Consider the following 14,646-nt stretch of genomic DNA (forward strand, 5'->3'; position numbering starts at 1 on the left):
AATCGTGCTTCTTTCTCCTCATCAAAGTGACGGTTATCTTGCCATTAGTACACTGTTAAATTTTTGTTTTTGGGTAATAAATTAATATAATGTCCACCCATTATTAATGAAAGAACAGTAATGGTTGTGACCAACCGTTACAACTAGAGGTGGCAAAATGGGTTAAAAATATGGTTATCCGCCCGATCCAACCCATTTTAAATGGGTTGGATACCCTATCCATTTAATACTATGAGTCAACCCATATTATCCACTTAAAATATGGGTAAATTAATGGGTAAAATGGATAAAACCCACAACATATAGTGTGTTTGGTATGAATCCCATGTTTGGTTGGTCAAAATGTTTTGAAAATATTTTTCTAGAAAACAAGTTCCTTAACCACCCTCCTACCCCCACCCCCACCCCCACCACCCCCCAACCTCCCTCCCCACCCCTATAACCAAAAGTCTATGTTCACCTCTTCTTTTATCTCTCAACTTTGCAAAACTAGACATTTTGTGAAAGTAGTAACTTTCAAAAATAGCAACTTTGCAAAAGTAATCACATTACAAAAGTAGCCGCTTTTTCAAAATATTACTTGCGAAAAGTAGCTACTTTTCAAAAATAGTCGTTTTGCAAAAGTATTCACTTAAGAAAATAGTCACTTTGTAAAAGTAGTCACTTTTAGAAAATAGCCACTTTGTGAAAGTAGATACTTTTTAAATAGTCGCTTTTTGAAAGTAGTCAATTTTCATGAATAGTCATTTTGTGAAAGTAGTTACTTTAAAAACTCTTTGCAAAAGTAGCCATTTTTTAAAATAGCTTCTTTGTGAAAGTATTAAAATAACCATTTTGAAATGTGCCATTTCCAAGATAGTGGTCAATTTTGTAAAGTAGCCATTTTTTTAAAGTGACACAAAAATGGCTACTTTTGTAAAGTGGCCATTTTTTGAAAAATGACAAAAAAGTTGCTTATTTTTGCAAATTTGCATTTTCGGTCGTTTTCCAAGAAATAAATTTTTGCAAAAATAACCATTTTTATGTCACTTTATAAAAATGGTCAATTTCAAAAATAGCCATTTTTTGTCACTTTTAAAAATGGCTAGTTTACAAACATAGTCACTTTTGGGGTTGTCTTCAAAGTACAAAGTAGTCATATATGAAATTAAATTGCGTTTGATCGTTTGGGGGCCGGGATTGGTTGGGAAGTGGGTGGTGGGTAATGGATATCCAAAAAGAATCATAGGTTCGAAGTTCTATTCTTCTGACCCATGTATTAGAGATTGGATTTGTGGACAAAATGGTAAATTAATCTTCTCCATATTGGCTACATGAAGCCAACATCTTTGAAGTAGCTTTGGATAATATGGATAATATGGATATCCATATTACAACCCATTTTTCGTGTTAAATATGTCGATCCGTTTTTTGTCAACCCATTTTCGACCCGACCCATATCCGACTCGACCCACCCGTTTGCCACCCCTAGTTACAACCTTCTTATGTTCCCTATTTACGGAATGCTACAACCTTTCATATTCCACTTTAATGGAGGTAATAATCTCATTATTACATTCTCATTCTTATTTGAGTCATTTAGATAAAAAACATATATATCTACTCATCTAAAGGTGTCGTTCGACATTACATGACTAGCAGTCCATGAAAATTTCAACAATATCGAGTACCAAACAGAATACCATAGTGAATAATCCGAACAACAATAGTAAGGATAAAAATGAAGAAGTGAAAGAAGTAGATCTATATGGATAAACTGAAATTTCGACAGCCGAAGAACAAGTGAAGATATACAATAGGTATCTCTTTCTTTTTGTTGGAGATTCTGTTCGAATTAACGAGTTTGTGGTAATTTTATTTATTTGATTATTAATTTGTGAGAATATTATTTATCTATTAGTTTGATGAGGCTGTAGTTGGCTAGCTTTGAAGTCTAGCAGACATGGATATTACGTTCCAAGTTTTTAAGGTTAACTTTTATTTAGTTTTGCATTTTTTCGTTCTATGTTACATTAAGGTTTTTTTTTTTTTTTTTTTTTTTTTTTTTTTTTTTTCTAAAAAAATAAATAAATTAATTTGCCTATGAGATTTAACCATCTTTATATTCTCCAATTACCAGCTCTATTCAACTTCCCCTCACTATTTAACTATGATATATTCATTTGTAACTTCCCCTCGCTATTTAACTATAATACATGCATTTTTGTGCGATTTTGGTATTGTGGATAATTGAATTGTTCTTTCTTTAAATGTCTTCCCAATTTAGGATGATTTGGAAGCTACTTTCAACGTGTGTTGGTTGATTAAAAGGTACGTTGGATTGGCAATTGTTGTAATTGAGAAATGGTACTATAGAGTTGCGTTGAAAAGTGTTGGTGGATCTTTAAAGATATATTGACAGAATAATTATTTTCGGACTACCTGAATATTTCATTGCATATATTATCTTCTTTCTGGACTAAACCGTTTAAGTTTCATCAAATATTCTTTTTTCTTATGTGATTATTACCTTCATTTTAGATTTAGCTTTGTTTTTGTGTATATGTGAATATTTTCTTCAAATTTCGTTTTCCTATTCAGCTATGTAGATATTTTGTAACTACTCCTCACATCGTTCGATATATTCTTTTATAGCTTTGTTTGTGATACTCTCAACCGTGAAAACTAAACTGTTGACATTCCAAATTCTCCAAGTCTTGCTAATCCTACGATAATTGTATAGATAGATGACTTTTTTTTTTTCTTCTGTGCATATGATAATCTTTCTTAATAACCTTATTTCATTTAAATAACTTCATATAATTTTGAAATTCTCATTTATTTGGTTTAACGTTTGAAAATAGAAACGTATATTGTATAATTATATGATATTATAGTATATCAAACGAAAGTTGATGAGCAATAAAAAGGACTATATATTGTATATTTATCTAAGATTATATTAGATCAAAATTCATTTAGATGAAGTTATGCACTGCAAGACTAGGAAGAAGAGTAAATTTAGTGATAGTTGTACAAAGTGTGAGTAAACTAAATTGTCTTTTAGAATTTAAGATTTCGATATTATAATATTCCGTTGAATGAGTTGTATATAAGTTTGAAATTCTTATATGAAAAGATTATTTAGCCGAATATGTCGAACTTTAAATTCATGGAAAAATATCTTTTCATTCATCTTAATGTCACTAAGAATAAATAAAAACAACACAGCAAAAGAGGACATGACAAAGAAAAAGAACATGAAAGTAGCTAGGAAATTAGAGCAACACAAGAGTTCTTGACAAGAAGAATTACATGAATAGAATATAACATTGATAGAAGAAAAAAGATTGATTTTTGGTTAATTTTTTTAATTTTATTTAATAACCGCGCGAAGCACGGGTATGTGTCCTAGTTTAAGGATATATTTGGTCATTTTTCGCTTATTAACCAGTTAATTAGGTCAATTTGGGGCTCCAATTAATTTAAGAGCATATTTGGACCAACCGTTGAAGGGTAAGGGTACTATATATGTGAGCTAAACTATTAATTAAGGACATATCTGCTCAATTTCAAATACTTTAATTCATATTTGGACCTTTTCCAATTTTTTAAATAGTATAAGCAAATTTAAATAAGGGAGACTTTAATTACCTTAGCTTGATAAATGGGGAGGGATGCATGAGAAGTGCTGCAAATTAAACCATAATTAGCTAGAAAGCTCCTAATAACACGCTGACCACCTGGGGTTTCCTCCATCTCAATGTAATCATCAATATATGGATCACTACCATTTATCAACAGTTTTTCCATAATTCACACATGTACTGATGATGAACAAAGAGAGATGAGAGAGTGTAGTAAAATAAATCCAGGCGTTGGGTTTTATATTGAAGACGATAGTGTTCTAATTTGAATCCAAAATCCTTATGTGCTTTGATATCACATTAGAGACATATTATATATTTAATTACTTAATTATATTATGACTGAACATATAAATTGCTATCTTTCTTTGTGTTTTGCGTTTTACGAAAGTGTTTTTACGTTCCTCGATATATCTAGTCCTACTGGAGTATTTAATGACTACATTAGTTTTCCAGATTATTCATATTCATAAAATAAAGGAGATCACTTGACCAGTTGACCTTAGCTTCTCTTGGGAGGGACGAAATTAAAAATGAAAGCCATAATTAAAAGGGGTCCCAATAACACGCTGACCGCCTAGGTTTCCTCCATATATAACACTATTACAATATATCACCATTTCTTAACAGTCTTTCGCATAGACTAGCTGTACGTACTCAACAAAATAAAGTAAAGAGAGAGATGAGAGAATTTTGTTCATGCGTTAATTTTCTTGCTTTTTCTGTCATAGCTTTCTTGGCTCTCACAAATCAAGACGATGTTGCTTTCTCATGGTCATGGACCCCTTCTTCTCTCCGAGTTGTTGCTTCCCTTCCTAACCCTAAAACAGCTCTCTACCCAACTTTCAATGTAACAACAACAATTATTTCTCCTCATTCTTTTTTAATTATAGTGTACTATATCTATATTTTGTTTGTTGTACTCTTGCTATGTGATTTAGTGTTTTAACAACTTCTAATTAATCTTCCCCTTTTATTTAATATATTGTCGTTACTTCTGTTGTCTTCTTTTAAATCTGTTTTGATATGCGTTACTTGAGCCGAGGGTTTTTCCGAAACAGCCTCTCTACATCCACGAGGTAGGGGTAAGGTCTGCGTATTCTCTACCTTCCCCAGACCCCACTTGTGGAACTGCACTTGGTATGTTACGTTGTTGTTGTTCTTGTAACAACTTCTAATTAATGAGTGTGAACGCTTTTTCTTTGGTGAAATATGAGTGAGAACGTTCTTTCTTTGGTGAAATATAGAATGCAAAAATGGATAGAGCAGTGAAGAATCTGAAAAAGGACTTGAAAACAGAAACAAAGTTGAGAAGAGGGAAGAAGAAAGATGAGAATATGGAGAAGATAGAAGCAGGTCTTACAAAAGCCAGGTCTTTAATAAGAGAAACCATTCTCAATGGTAGCAATGAGTCCCCATATGAAGATGCAGATTATGTTCCTCAAGGAGATGTTTACAGAAATGCTCATGCCTTTCACAGGTACGTAGGTATATGTAATGAATATAATCTACTACTCAGTTTTACTATGTTTGTTATAGTTTGACTTGAAACTTGTAGTATTAAATATATCATAATGTATATATATTATATGACTATAAAAGCTTTTTAGTAAGGAAATATTGGAATGCACCATTCTTTTGGAGCGGGCTAATTAAGGATGTTTTTTCGAAGGGGTAAGAAACGTTGACAATATCCAAAATGAAATTTGAACACCAAGCAATAAATTTTTTGGATTTCGGGAAGTTTTCCAAAACTGTATCCAAACTTGTGAAGACTCAAGTTAGAGAGTATACATCGACAAATTTAAATAATCTTTTCTATGCTATCAGTGCGATTTAATTAATTAGAATAAGTGACTCACCTAATTAGTCTAGGTTACCAGATGTTTAACTGTAACTAATCTTAGAACTTCCTTTATTCACTTTTACTTGTCAACAATGAATTTTGTACTCCTTTTATATTTTACCATAACACTCATATTAAATGGTGTATGATCTCAATGTACTTGGGAAATAATTTGAGGAATGATGTAGTTAATGTTATGTATTAAGGGTAAAACATGGAAAAAAAATATTTTTTTTCTTGATATATAGTTGACAAATAAAAATGAAAAATATGTTTTAACGATAGTTAAGAAGTAAAAGTGAACAAAGGGAATAACTAGATAGTTTTTTTTTTGTTGGGTATAAAGCATACAAGTAAATAGATAGAAAAGTTATAGTATAAACAAATGATTAAAATAAATCGAGAAAGAAACAGACGAAACTACAGATTTCATGGAAAGGTCTTGCATAAAACGAATATTACGAAAGAAAACAAATTGAAAGTTCAATGCAGTTTTTAAGTTAAACTATTGGCGGTCTTCCCCGAGAACTTTTTGACTAATTCATGTCTCTTCTAACACTGCAAATAACACGTAAATTTAATGAATTGAACATGATAAATGAAAACCCCTTGTAAAGTTGTTACGCTAGATAAATTGTGCAGAATTAACATAGGAATTCAGAAACTTATTCTTAACGATGTAAGTGGCAATATATTTCCGTTAAGTACTACCTCCCAAAATCTTATTAATTCATTCCTTGTATGTATTTTAAATATTGAAGGATAAGTCCTCTACCAAAAAATAAAAAGATTATCTCTCTCTCTCTCTCTCCCTGCTTTCTTCAGTAGTAAAGTATTATCTCTTCTGGAAATTTTTCCAAAAATATGACTTATTTTCAAGTAAAAAAGTTACAATGCTCATAAGAGAGTTGAATACCTTTTCCTGAAAAAATATTTATTAAATATTGATAAAAATATAACTTGTCAAATATTGTTTTTCTGAAACTTTTCAGTACTAAAGATTGATAATTATAAGTGCGTTGAGTGGAGCTGTGATATAAGTTGTGTTGAGATCGTTGTAGAAGAAAATGTCTTCTATCGGAAATCATTTCCAATGGTGCCAAACAAACATCAGACAATGACTTATAGTTTTTAGAAAACATTTCCCATTATACTGAACGCACACTCTGTTGTCGAACTCGTGTTACGGAAATCTAGAGTAAAACTTGGTTTTAGAGCTCCTATTGGGAAAGGACAGGCATGGTTAAATCTAATTCACCCTCCGTCTCAAAATAAGTGTCGTTTAATTAGCTCATTTCATGTCATTAAGAAAAACAATAAACACAAGTAGGGGTGTATATGGCTCAGGTTGGTTTGGATTTTTCAAATACCAAATCAAATCAATTGTATCGGGTTTTAAAATCTATAAACCAAACCAACATAAATCGGGTTTTTTGACCTCGGATTTTCTCGATTTTTTTGGTTTTCTCTGATTTTTTTCGGAAAAATCTTCATATAAAACATATAACTTTTACTTTAAACATTTCTTTAGTGATCGTAAGATACAACTATATAATTAAGGTGTCTCTTAAGAAAAAAACACAAACGTGAGATGAGTGATGACATTGTAATAAAATATTTAACAAAAAAGATAATGAAATTGCATAAAATAAATATTACTAATTAATAAGTCATAATGAAAATGATATAATCTAAAAATACTAAGTCGAGCTATAATAATGGCTAATAAGTATTAATTACATGACAAAAATAAAACATAATTAAGTTATGTATTTTCACTGTCTAAATCAATGTAAAACTAAATAATAGATATCCAACATTATTGTCATTCCTGGTGGTAAAATTGAATTTCTTTTGTTAGCATTAACATTGATTTGGTTTTAGTTTGAACTTTATTTGAATTGCTAACATCTATGGACTATAAAACTTATTGGATCATTCAAAATTTTAAGTCCAAGCTTGAAATAACATATAAAAGACAAAAACTATGAAAAGTTTAATAAATATTTATAGATTGCATTACAAATAAAATATATTTTTAAAATTGTGTATATGTATTGTCGGGTTGGTTTGGTTCGGTTTGACTTTTTTTTAGTTAAAACCAAACCAAACCAAACCAATTATGATCGGTTTTTTTTTTTCCAATACCAAACCAATTCAAACCAAACCACTAGTCGATTTTTTTTCTCGATTTGACTCAAATTATCGATTTGGTGCGGTTTGTCGGTTTTCTTTGTATAGCCCTAAACACAAGTTATAGTTTACTTTGTAGATGTTTCTTGAATATTGAACACTATTAAGAAAAGTAGTTCTTTAATATAAGGCATAGTTGAAAACAATGTACTATTTTTTGGCTTGAATTCTTAAAACAACGCTTATTTTGAAACGATTTCTTTTCTTTCTAAAAAGACACTTATTTTAGGACGGAGGGAGTACTATTAAAACTATGCTGATTTCAAAGAGTTGAGTGCCCCTTTGACCTCTCATCCACTTTAATTGATGAAGATTTTGGAAAACAGTGGTGACATTTACAACAAAAAAAATAGATAATGGTCAAAAACACACCTCAAGTATAATCTTTTTTCGAGTTTCCAACCTGAATTATCAGGTGTGAGAGTTTCCTACCTAAACTATCACCAACTTGTTTACAAAACACACCTCAACTAGTTGGTGATAGTTCAGGTATGAAAAGTGAACAACTGATAGTTGAAGTGTGTTCTGCAAACTAGTTGGTGATAGTTCAAAAAGTGAACAACTGATAGTGTGGTGTATTTTTTACCCTTAATTAACTCATAAAAAAACTAGGTGATGAATTGATTAAACATGCCAAAAACTAGGTTTTTGTCTAAGTATCTCCGATTAGAGAGCTCGAAGCTAGATTTATTTTTGGTACTTCTAAAAAAAAAAAAAAAAAAAAAATCAATTAGTGTGAAATTTACATCAGATTGATTAGCTTGAGCCTTAACGTGGGATCTAAACTTAAGAATTCATATTTTATTTCTACAATCGATCTCGTTACTTCCGCAATTACCATGCTCTGTGTATAAACATAAGAGAAGAATGGTGTTAAATTAGTGTATTCAACTTTAACATTTATAGTAGCATAAATGTCAACGTATGAGTGACTCAAGAGCCGATCTTTAAATATTCGTTTGACTATAAACCGTTACATGAACCACCCTTTTACCTGGTTCTCTTTTACTATTTATGGCTGCATTCCATCGGAACTTAGATTTAAAAGAAACAAGAAAAAGAAAGAAAATCCTATTTTTCTAAATTAGTGTTGGTGCCTGAATTACGTTATTTTATATGATTGTTTGAGATTATTCCATTAAAATTTACTAGGCTTCCCTCTGATTAGTTTGGTTCAGAAGTTTAGTTTTGCTCATTTTAGATGGACTCATGATGGAAGACTAGATTTTAGTTGGACAAGGCATACATTTGTTGGGCATGGGCCCATCAAAGGGGTCTATCTTAGCTTGAGCGTCCAACTATTCGGCTCGAACACATTTTTAGTTGGGCTTTTTCATTTTTGGCACGTCAGCCAATTTTTTTTTTCTAACCCTCCCCCAGGGACTCCCCCTTTTGCTCCCTTAGTGACTCGAACCCACAACCTTCAGATTGGACGTGGAGGGTATTTACCATATGAGGAATCCCCTCCTGTCTCGGCCAAAATTAATTACGGACATTAGCCAAAATAGAAGAAAAACATATACAATGATCATATGTATATTTATGTATACGATATTTATATTATATGTATAAATGTAGTACATCCTTAATAGAATATTTATACTATATGTATACTATGTATAATATTATACAATATTTATATTATATGTATACAATATACATTTACACTAGTGAAATTAGTGTTACATAGTACGTAGGGAGTATATATGTCCATCACTAGTGCTTACTCAAGTTCTAGCTTCTTCCCAAATGATGCAGGAGTTACTTGCTAATGGAGAAACTATTTAAAGTTTATGTATATGAAGAAGGAGAACCCCCTTTATTTCACTACGGCCCTTGCAAGAATATATACTCAATGGAAGGGATGTTCATTAACCTAATGGAAACAAACACCCATTTTCGGACTCTTAATCCTGACAATGCTCATGTCTATTTCCTTCCTTTTAGTGTTGTTATGATCATTGAACACCTTTTTGATCCAATCATTCGTGATAAGGCCGTGTTGGAACGCATAGTTCGTGATTATGTTCATACTGTGTCGACAAAATACCCCTATTGGAATAGAAGTCTTGGAGCTGATCATTTTATGCTTTCATGCCATGATTGGGTAAGTACACTCTTGAAATTGATTTCATCCGTTTTAATATATGTCTTAATTATCTTTTTAGTCAGTTTTTAAAAAATCATATTTCTATGTGAAATAAGTTTCTAATAGGTGTTCAGATTTTCGATTACCCTTGATGACTATCGCTTATAGCTAGGAATCACATGTCATGTTTTAAAAAAATGGTATTTTTGGTAAGTTTAAGAATGTGAGGTGGCTTCAGGTAAGCTTATAAGTTCGTCTAACTGGCTTGTAAATATCTTTTAGTTATTTACGCATTTGGTAAACATCTAAATACTTATAAGAAAAAATCAGCAAAAAGTCATTAGTCGGATTCCTCTAATTTATAATCTTTTTAGCTTATCAGCACTTTTGGTTTGACTAAGAGTTTTACCGTTTTATCCTTAGTATTTTTTAGATTATCAACACTATTTTACCAAACACATTAACTACTTATTACCAATTTCAATATTTTTGTCCAAACACATACGGCTCATTTATAAATCCGCTTCAACACTAAGTGCTTGTCAACTACTCCAGTATTTACAATCAGCTAACCAAACGTATGGTATATATTCAAAAATCTTCTTTTCACTTTTAAATCCGTGTCCAATTAAATTGAGACACATAAAATAAAATGGAGGGACTACCTCTTTTATACTGGGTATGATGAGACGTTATATTAAATTTCTTAGTTAACGTAGCTTTATACATTTGTAGGGGCCTCGAGCTACATGGTACATCCATCAAATGTATTTCACTTCCATACGAGTGTTATGCAATGCCAATACATCTGAGTTCTTCAATCCAAGAAAAGACGTACCACTTCCAGAAATTAATCTCCTTACTGGAAACATTACTGGACTTATTTCAGCATTGCCAAAATCAAACAAGACAATACTAGGATTCTTCGCAGGACGTTCGCACGGTCGAATTCGTCCTATACTTTTTCAACTCTGGGAAGAAAAAGATGAAGATATAAGAGTATATAGCAAAATTCCAGAACAATTATCTTATGTTGAAATGATGAAGAGAAGCAAATTTTGCCTATGTCCAAGTGGTTATGAAGTGGCAAGTCCAAGAATTGTGGAGGCAATTTATGCAGAGTGTGTTCCAGTTTTGATTTCACAAAATTATGTGTTGCCTTTTAGTGATGTGCTTGATTGGGACAAATTTTCAGTTCAAGTTTCAGTGAGTGAATTGCCAAAATTGAAAGATATTTTACTAGGAATTTCTGAGGAAAGATATGAAAAGTTACTAGAGGGAGTGAGTCAAGTACAGAGGCACTTTGTGGTAAATGATCCACCGAAGAGATATGATGTGTTTCACATGATTATTCACTCTATATGGTTGAGGAGATTGAATGTCAGAATACATGGTTAGGTTATTGAGTTTCCAAATCATGGTGCCTTTGAAATGGAACACTACAATCAGAATTTTAGTTAGAAGCAATGGAAAGTTACATATTTGGCAACCCGACAAAAATAATTACATCTACTAGCCATATATACAAAAAAGAGTATTAATTATGTATACTATATGTATATACATTAAAAAAAAATATACATCTAAAGGCTATATTTTAGTGGACGGCTAAACAGTATAAAAATAAACAGAAAAGTAACTCAATTTCAATATGAAGCTCAATGTGCAGAGAGGTTCTCTTTCCTTCCCCCCGCCCCCACCCCATAAGATCCACCTTGCTGGCGGGGGTTAGGCTGTGCCCAACCTGGTATATATATCAACTAGTGTATGTTCGCACGGTCGAGAACAAAAGTTGCATATTAAAGTCATAAATTTTTAAAACTCAATCTTTACCAATCAAATATCTTTTTAGAACTATGATTTTTTTCATGGTTCTTTAATTTCCTATACATAATTTTTTTTGGATAGAGATTTTTTGGATAGAGATTACATGTTAAATTTGAGAACACATATAAATCAGTATAGATGCCCGGACAAGGAAAAAAGGAAACAAAAAGAATTATGAAAAAAAGAGAAAAACTAGCGCTTTCTCCATTTCAATTTCTTTAACTCGGTACGAAGTCTAAGAAAAAATAAATCCTTTTAAAACTTGTGATCTAAATATGCTTATGTTATATATGTGACTATAAGACTTTTAAAAATTTGTGGTCTTAAAATATAATATTTGTGTGATCATAAAAGTTTCTCATTAAGAGTAGAACCAATTAAAACGAAAATAGTGCCGAATAAATTGAAACAAAGAGAATAAATAATATCCAGTTATCTAATTCTGGCGGTCCCTGCTTTTTCTTCTTCCTCTAATGCCTTTTTCTAGTGTTATGAATTGAGACACTTGTGCTTTGATAAGGTTAACATTATTTTCATTTTTTTTCAAATAAAACTTATAAAAAAAGTAATACAAAATAAAAAGGAAAGGAAACAAAAAAGAAATAGACTGAGAAAATAAATGACAATAAGAGAGCGTGCGACGAAATTGTCTTACAAACTCTCTAGTTGTTGAGAAGCTATGTGTATTTGTTTATGAGAACCGGGAAGGCGGAAATGTTTGAAACTCATATACGTAAATAACGCAAATACATCAGATGAGTACGTTTCAAGCAATCATAAGTAGACTAATATAATCTCTTAAGATGATTTGTTTCAAATCATATCGTTCAATTATTTAATTAAATTGTTGAAGTATATGAATAATTAAAATGTTCCATAACATCGGAATTATTTAGTTATTTTCAAATATTTGTATCTAAACGGCACAATCCATAACACAAAGAGAAAGTATCAAATATCAATAACACAAAAACTTACAAAACCTATGTAAACTCAATTGTAATATATGGTGACAAAATAGTTTCCACTACAACGTCTAGGAGCAAAGATAGTTGATCATCGTTCGGCAACATCAAACGTACATCAAAAACATTTCTTTGAATGAGACAATAGCATTCCAACCATTTCTTGCACCTACAGAATCAGAAAATTATCAACTAAATGGAGTAAATTAAATTTAAAAAATCTAAAGTTACTAAGAAAGTAGCAGAAAATAAAGGCATTGTATTAGCTTAGAAGTAGAAGCATGTGCTGAATGATAGGCATATCTATATGGTAGCCTTCAAGCTTAATGATAAAAACTCCTTCATAACCTGCAAATACGAGATCAACTCCTTTAATTTCTTATTAATTGAAACAAATATGTTTCAACTTCTAGATTAAATTCCAGCAATGAATAACCAATGGTTGCAGAGGGGAATGTAACATATCATGGGTGATTCAACATAATTAAGAGAATTAATTTGTGACTTTTGAGTTTCTTTTTAATATAACATATAAATGGTTAAAAAAATTAGAAAAAAAGTCGAAAAAAGGAGAAAAAAGATAAATGTGAATGGTGGCGCAGAGGTGCCACATCACCTTGTCTATGCCTAACTTTATATTATATATAGATGTGCAGACATCATTGTGTGTAAATTGATTTGATTTGGTAAACTTTATGCTTTAACATCATCAGTTTCCATATTAAGTTACTAATGTTTCACAAAAGAAAAGAAAATAAACTGAGAAATACAGATGTTTTGCGTTGAATAATTGAATAGCAGGATAAGTAAAAGATCAAAGCATTGGAGGTGTTAAACATTAATTGCAGATTCATGTGCGTTGCATGCGGTGACGGACCCTCTAATCTCCAATCTCGGGGCATAGTTTGGAACTCGTCTCCTTCTAATATATTCACCAAATTCTAGTCTTCTACTTGTTCCGTTCGCATTTGCACTCTTCTAAGGAGCCGTCTGGACATGGTTTGAAACCATGATTTGAAATCATAAGACCAAACTATGATTTGAAACCATGTTTGAACATGCAATCTGGATTTCTTAAGTTGTATTTTTTCTTATAGACATAAAAACCCCACAAGTTGTGAAAACGATCAAAATATTTTCAATTCTTATACAATCTTATCAAATGAGCAAGTCATAGTTCATAACAAAATTAATACGCTACTAGAAAGCCTTTCTAAAAAATACAACATCAATTGATCAAACTTTAGTTCAATAAAAAAGAAAATTTAACATGAATAGTAATGTAACTACTCTTTAATATAATCCTCCCACATGGTAGACATAAATAAAGGTTGGTAAATGGTTGGTGAGAGTCCAACTTATGGGTCTTTTACAAAATATAAACTTATGGATCAAGTTTTATATTTAAAATTTTTGAAACCATAGTTTGAAACCCCAAATCATGCCTTTTTGGATGATTTGGGATTTGAAACCATGGTTTGTAACCATGAGATGAAATGCATGTCCAAACGCTAATTTCATCTCATGGTTTCATATCACATGTCCAAACGCCTACTAAGGCCCCTTTTGGACATGGTTTGAAACCATGGTTTGATGGTTTCAAGCCATGTTTGGACATACAATTTGAAAATTTTAAGTTGTATTTTCTCTTATAGACATAAAAACCCCACAAATTGTGAAAACTATCAAAACATTCTAAATTCTTATACAATCTTACCAAATGAGCAAGTCATAGTTCATAACAAAATTAGTACACTACTAGAAGGCCTTTCTAAAAAATATAACATCAATTAATTAAACTTTAGTTTAATAAAAACGAAAATTTAAAATGAATAGTAATGTAACTACTCTTTAATATAATCCTCCCACATAAATTAAAGGTTAGTAGACATAAATAAAGGTTGGTGGAAGTTAATGAGATTGGTAAATGATTGATGGGGGTAATTATTAAAAATATCTACCAACTTATGGGTCTTTTTTTACAAAATATAAACTTATGGGTTAAATTTTATATTTAAAAAAGTTGAAACCATGGTTTCAAACCCCAAATCATGCCTTTTGGAATGATTTGGGGTTTGAAACCATGAGTGAAAATGCATG

At 31.2% G+C, this 14,646-nt stretch overlaps 1 protein-coding gene across 1 annotated transcript; it reads left to right on the forward strand.

Moving 5' to 3' along the window:
* Window positions 1-4,276: 4,276 nt before the first annotated feature.
* LOC132037660 (probable glycosyltransferase At3g07620) lies at window positions 4,277-11,283 on the forward strand. Its single transcript, XM_059428207.1, has 4 exons — window positions 4,277-4,476; window positions 4,874-5,106; window positions 9,424-9,772; window positions 10,490-11,283. The coding sequence occupies exons 1-4, from the start codon at window positions 4,309-4,311 to the stop codon at window positions 11,150-11,152; spliced, it is 1,413 nt and encodes a 470-aa protein (XP_059284190.1). The 5' UTR covers window positions 4,277-4,308; the 3' UTR covers window positions 11,153-11,283.
* Window positions 11,284-14,646: the final 3,363 nt, after the last annotated feature.

Source organism: Lycium ferocissimum, chromosome 11, assembly GCF_029784015.1.
Source record: "Lycium ferocissimum isolate CSIRO_LF1 chromosome 11, AGI_CSIRO_Lferr_CH_V1, whole genome shotgun sequence".
In the NCBI taxonomy this organism is placed as follows: Eukaryota; Viridiplantae; Streptophyta; class Magnoliopsida; order Solanales; family Solanaceae; genus Lycium; species Lycium ferocissimum.